The 6,024-nt window shown below is 38.2% G+C and overlaps 2 protein-coding genes across 2 annotated transcripts; one reads left to right on the top strand and one right to left on the bottom strand.

The window, feature by feature from the left end:
* The first annotated feature begins 1,010 nt into the window (after positions 1-1,010).
* On the top strand, positions 1,011-2,133 carry LOC138877663 (uncharacterized). The gene is made up of 3 exons (XM_070157290.1): positions 1,011-1,067; positions 1,141-1,701; positions 1,747-2,133. Exons 1-3 carry the CDS (start codon positions 1,011-1,013, stop codon positions 2,131-2,133), a joined length of 1,005 nt encoding a protein of 334 aa, XP_070013391.1.
* A 1,100-nt stretch (positions 2,134-3,233) lies between these two features.
* On the bottom strand, positions 3,234-3,641 carry LOC138877662 (uncharacterized). The gene has a single exon (XM_070157289.1). The coding sequence runs from the start codon at positions 3,639-3,641 to the stop codon at positions 3,234-3,236; it is 408 nt and encodes a 135-aa protein (XP_070013390.1).
* Positions 3,642-6,024: the final 2,383 nt, after the last annotated feature.

The raw sequence follows: 6,024 nt of genomic DNA, 5'->3' as shown, positions 1-6,024 counted from the left end.
GAGAAGTGGAACTTTGCACGTAAGTTTTTCTTTTCTTACCGTTCCTATCTTTAAGAATTTCAATTTCTTTTCTAATTTTGTCTCTTTTTACTTTTCTATAGCAACTATGGGAGATATGGAACTCGTTCCTAATTTCCGTGGTTGGGTAGATTCAATCTTGAAAGCCGTGCCTATGGAGGCAAGAACTTGGAAATCCATTTCCAATTTATATGGTTGGAAAGCGAAAACTCACGGTATGCATCTCTTTATGCTTTTTTGTATGTTAAGTCCCTTCTTGTTTCTAACATTTTTCATCCTTCTTTTTGTCAGGATTTGCTATTCGAGGAATGATAGCTGAAGTAGCTATTGCCCTTCGAGCCTCTTCTGGTACTTCACTCTCTTTGGAGAGAACTCAAGCTACGCTATCAAAGAGGAAAGTTGTAGAAGAGGATTCTGAGAATGATGAAGATGAAGACACTTCTTTAATAGCTAGACCAAGAGTTAGGAGACGCATCATTTCCGAGGATGAAGCTGAAGTTACCCCTGTCTGTGCCTCTCTTACCGAACCTGTTCGCATTCCTTCTGATGATGAAACCACTCCGAAGGACACCAATGAGTCTATTCAACGCCTCTTTGTTGGTGGTTTTGAAAGTGGAGAACTAGGTCCAGTTTTAGATGAAGTTCCTTTTTCTTCCTCCATTCCCATTCCTTCTATTCCTCCGTTGGTTTCAAGTGCTTCCTTGCCCATTCTATCTGTTCCTGCTCCCTTATCTATTTCTGCTCCCTTGCCTGTCTCTGCTTCCTTACCTGCTTCGAGTCTTTTGACTCATGTTATTTTCATTTCTTCTACCGCTCCTCCTTCTATAGCTCCCCCTCCCTCTGTTCAACATGCAGATGAGGGTTCCGGTAGCAGAAGTTTGGCTATGAGGAGCGTTACACTTGAAGTTCCTGCTACTAATAGTCTTTTAAGGAAGTCAGGTGGAGCAGATGCCTGACATAGGCCTTTGATTGGAGATATTGAGAAGAAGAAAATGAGCAGTCACAATTGCTTAACTCTGATGAATGACATAGTTCATTCTACTTTGAAGGTATTTTTTTTCTCTACTTACTAACAAGCTTTTTTTATCTCTAAATTCTTATTTCTATGAGTTGTCACTGTAGGCTAACCTCATTGGTACAGAATTGATGGGAAGAATTTCCCTTCTGGAAAAGAAAACTCGCGAGTCTGAAAAGTCTATCCACGAGGCTGAAGAAATAGCCAAGAGAGACCAGCTAGAAGCAGATAATTGGAAAGAGCAGTTTGAGAATGCTCAGGGAACCATAGAAGAATTGCAAGAGAGTAGAAATCACCTGGAGCAGCAAAAGCGAAGTCTGACTTCTAAGCTAGCAGTTGTCAAAGCTTCTTCAAGTCAATTTGAAAAAGACAAGGAGCGCCTTGAATGTTGCTTTTCAGGACAATTATCAAAGTCAAGTGAAGAAATCAGAGAACTTAAGGCACTCTTGGACAAGAAAGAAGAATATGCAGGAGAATTAGTGCAGAACTTGACTCAAGTTCAAGCTGATTTAAAGATCTCCTCTAACAAAGTACATGCCTTAGAAAGTTCTCATGCCTCCCTTGAAGCTTCCCTTAATTCTCATTTATCTGAACATCAAGTGTTAAAGAATGATCTTGCTATGTGGGAAAGAGAGTATGGACTTCTTGAGGAGAAGTTTGATTTAGAGGTGAGTTGGGCTTTCTTAAACTCTCATCGTGATGCTTTAATGGAGGCCAGTCAAGAAAACTTTGACTTAGACTCAGAGTTGGCCAAAGTTTTAGAAACCATTGAAAGAACCCAACAATCATTTGACTTTCCTTCTCCGGCAATTGAAGCTCCCGTGGCTAAGGAACCTGTAAATGACGAAGCCGTTGTTGGGGCAGTTGAAGTTGAAGATGTTGCAATTCCAGCTTCCGAGGGTGAAATTTCTACGACTCAGTCTATGGAAGCTGAAACTTCCGTGACTCTTGCTCCCCTCGTTGAACCTAACACTTCAAGCCCAGCTGAAACTGCTCATGTTGCTGCTTCTTCAGAAGTTGTCACCGTGCCTGTGGCTGTTTCTGAAAGTGAAATTAATATTGCAACTTATGATGTGCCAACCCCTTCAGTGACTAGTTAAATTTCCAGACTTTGTTTTTACTTTCTTTGTTGGATGATGGTTTTATCCCTTAGTTATTTTTTTAAGGGATTTTTTGGTGAAAGTCCCCAGTTATCATAATGGGGCACTTGTATAAACTTTTTGTTGACTAAGTTCTTACTTAGTCTTTTTAATTATATCAAGAAGTTTGTTAGTACTTCAATATGCTCTATTCTTACCTTTTCCTTATCTACTTAGAACTTATAGAATAGTTTAGCATTTTTATCCTTTGAAAATGCTTTATGATTCTCCTCATGACTTATTAACATGAGGTTTATAAAAGAGAGCCCTTTTATATGTCGACACTTAATGAAGAAGACGTCTCAACTTCATAATGGTGATATAATACAATGAAAGAAATAGGAACACACATGTTTTGTTTGAAACAACTTTGACAAGTTTTTATTCATGAACTTGGACAAGCTTTTGAATATTACATGTATTGAGATACATCTATAACTTTCTCGTAACTGTTTTTCTTGCAACAGATTTTTATAAAGTAAATACTATTCAACAAGGTTTTTCCTTATAACCTGTTTCAATACATAGTCATGACCATATCTTAATGTATTAGGAAGGGTTTGAGAGGTGATTCTGTTGTTCTCATGGGAAAGAACACTACGATGAATGTTTTGCATCTTCCTTTGTTTTGATAGGAAAGAACACAATGATGAATGTTGAGGTTCCGTAACTTCTGCTCGATACTTGTTTCAATTTACGTCTCCGTCTTACCGCACGTATTTGTGTACAATATGCAGTCCCCAAGTGTTTGAGCGCTGAAGTATGAAGCCTCGAGCACTTGTTTGTTTCTCACAATTTGGTCCTTTTTTCCTGAAAATAGAAAAACATACAGGACTCGGAGGTGCGATTAAAGATGAAGACTGCCTAACCCGTGTGTATTTCCATCAGATTAATTTGTAACCCTGGGCTGGGAATTTTAGAATATTCCATTTTGCCGTGCAGGTCGTGACTCATCATTTGGCACGAGTTAGGGTTTTTGCCTAGCATCTAAAATCGTTAGTAAAATTTTAACAATTCAAAGAAAAATTCTAATACAGCGATACCTGATCGTAGGTACTTTCTCAGAAATAATATCGCTTTAGGTGGACAGCATTCCAATGCGAGGGTAGAACCTTTCCATCCATTGTCTCTAACTCGTATGCTCCTTTTCCCTCAATGTCACAAACTCTGTAGGGTCCTTCCCATGTTGGACTTAGCTTTCCTGAATTAGCAGCTTTTGTAGATTGGAACACCTTTTTAAGCACGAAGTCCCCAATTTTAAAGAATATGAGGCGTGCTTTCCTATTATAATACTGTTCAATTACTTGCTTTTGTACTTCCATCCTTATTAATGCATATTCTCTTCTTCCTTCGAGCAAATCAAGATTCACCCGCATCTCTTCATCATTTGATTCCTCTGTTTCTTGAACGTACCGTGTGCTCGGTTCTCCTATTTCAATTGGAATTAAAGCCTCTGTACCATAAATCATTGAAAATGGTGTTTCTCCCGTGCTTGTTTTTGTCGTTGTACGATAAACCCATAATACTCCAGGTAATACCTCAGGCCAATTACCTTTTGAATCCTGTAACCTTTTCTTCAAGTTGTTGATAATGACCTTGTTTGTGGATTTCGCTTGTCCATTACCCACTGGATGGTATGGCGTAGATGTTATCCTTTTAATTTGCCAACTTTGAAAAAATTCAATGATTTGAGCTCCTATGAATTGCGGACCGTTGTCACACACGATTTCCTTTGGTGCTCCAAAACGACATATTATATTTCTCCAAATGAAGTCTTTAACTTCCTTCTCTCGTACCTGTTTAAATGCTCATGCTTCTACCCATTTAGTAAAATAATCTGTAAGTACAAGTAGAAATTTCACATGACCTTTTGCTTGTGGCAATGGACATGCGATATCCATTCCCCATTTCATAAAGGGCCACGGGGTTATAACAGGGTGCAATAGCTCAGATGGTCTATGCATATTATTGCCATATCTTTGACATTTATCACACTTGGACACGAAACCGTTTGCTTCTTCTTCCATTTTAGGCCAATAATACCCTGCTCGAATCAGTGTTTTTACCAGCGATCTTCCTCCTGCGTGATTTCCACAATGTCCTTCATGTACTTCTCTCATCACATATTCTGTTTGGGAAGGTGACACCTTGCTAATGGCCCACTGAACATCTTTCGATAAAGATTTCCTTGATGTAAACAGTAACGAGCAGCTTTTTTGCGAAGTGCATAAGTTTTCTTTTGTCAGCAGGCACGGTTCCGCACTATAAAAAAGCAATAATTTCGTTTCTCCAATCCCATGTTAAATTATTAAAATTTACCTCGTTCTTATCAGGTTCGAGAACAGAATGAAATAAATGTACGACTGAAGCATTTGCGTCGTTTGCTACGTATGCTGCAGATGCGAGATTAGCTAAAACATCTACCTCAATATTCTCATCTCTTGGGATCTGCATTACTTTCCAAGTTTGGAATTGCTTTATTAGTTCCTGTACCTTTACGAGATATTCTTGCATTCGTGTCTCCCTGGCTGTATAAGTCCCCAGCATTTGATTGACCACGAGTTGAGAATCACTCTTGATTATAATCTGTGTTATGCCGAGTTCTCGTGCCAATTCTAGACCTGCAATTACAGCCTCATACTCTGCTTCATTGTTAGTTATATAATGACATTTTATAGTCTGTCTAATAGTCTCACCCGTAGGTGGTATGAGAACTATCCCTAGGCCTGCTCCTTTTACATTAGACGAACCATCAGTGAATAAAATCCAAGTCTCCGGGTTTGCACCACTAAAAACTTGTAATTCTTTTTCTGCTTCTAAATGCATCCCTTGGCTAAAATCAGCTACAAAATCGGCTAATACTTGAGATTTTATAGCAGTCCTAGGTTGATAAATGATTTCGTATTCACTTAATTCTATAGCCCATTTTGCTAACCTCTCTGACAATTCATGTTTATGCAAAATGTTTCGTAATGGAAAAGCAGTAACTACAACAATGGGATGACATTGAAAATAAGGTCTTAATTTTCTAGATGTCATGATCAAAGCTAATGCTAATTTTTCTAGTTGTGGAAGTCGTGTTTCAGTATCTAATAAAGACTTGCTTACATAATAGATAGGAGATTGTTTACCTTGGTCCTCACGGACTAAAACAGTACTTACCGCAACTTCTGACACGGCCAAATAGATGAGTTGTTTTTCTCCTTCTTTTGGTTTTGCCAATAGTGGTGGATTTGACAAGTAAGCTTTTAAATTTCTAAGGGCTTGTTGGCAATCTTCGTTCCATTCAAAATGATCTTGCTTTTTGAGTGCGGAGAAAAATTTAAAGCATTTTTCTGAAAATTTGGGAATAAATCTCCCCAAGGCTGCAATTCTTCCCTTTAGCCTTTGGACTTCTTTTTTACTCATAAGGATATCAGAGATCTCCTCTATTGCTTTGATCTAAGAAAGATTTACCTCAATACCACAGTTAGAAACGAGAAACCCCAAAAATTTGCCTAAGGCAACCCCAAATGCACATTTTTCTGGATTGAGTTTCATGTTAAATTTTCGTAAAATTTCAAATGTAACAGATAAATGAGAAATATGATCATGAGAATGTTGGGTTTTGACGAGAATATCGTCTATATATACCTCCATGGTATTTCTTAAATGTTCTTGGAACATTTTGGTGACCAACCTTTGATAGGTTGCTCCAGCATTTTTGAAACCAAAGGGCGTTACTTTATAACAGTAAGTCCCCCTGTATGTGATGAAAGAAGTTTTTTCTTCGTCACTGGGGTCCATTTTAATTTGGTTGTACCCCGAATATGCATCTAAAAAACTCAAAAGTTCATGTCCTACAGTTGCATC

This window comes from Nicotiana sylvestris, chromosome 9 (genome assembly GCF_000393655.2).
Source record: "Nicotiana sylvestris chromosome 9, ASM39365v2, whole genome shotgun sequence".
Lineage (NCBI taxonomy): Eukaryota > Viridiplantae > Streptophyta > Magnoliopsida > Solanales > Solanaceae > Nicotiana > Nicotiana sylvestris.
This window is presented reverse-complemented; position numbering and strand designations above follow the sequence as displayed.

Excerpts from the sequence above, each read along its gene's own strand:
- LOC138877662 (XM_070157289.1), bottom strand. The coding sequence starts at position 3,641 with ATGATTTATGGTACAGAGGCTTTAATTCCAATTGAAATAGGAGAACCG.
- LOC138877663 (XM_070157290.1), top strand. The coding sequence starts at position 1,011 with ATGAGCAGTCACAATTGCTTAACTCTGATGAATGACATAGTTCATTCT. Across the intron at positions 1,068-1,140 it reads TAGTTCATTCTACTTTGAAG|GCTAACCTCATTGGTACAGA; the intron begins GTATTTTTTTTC and ends TTGTCACTGTAG. Across the intron at positions 1,702-1,746 it reads AGGAGAAGTTTGATTTAGAG|GCCAGTCAAGAAAACTTTGA; the intron begins GTGAGTTGGGCT and ends GCTTTAATGGAG.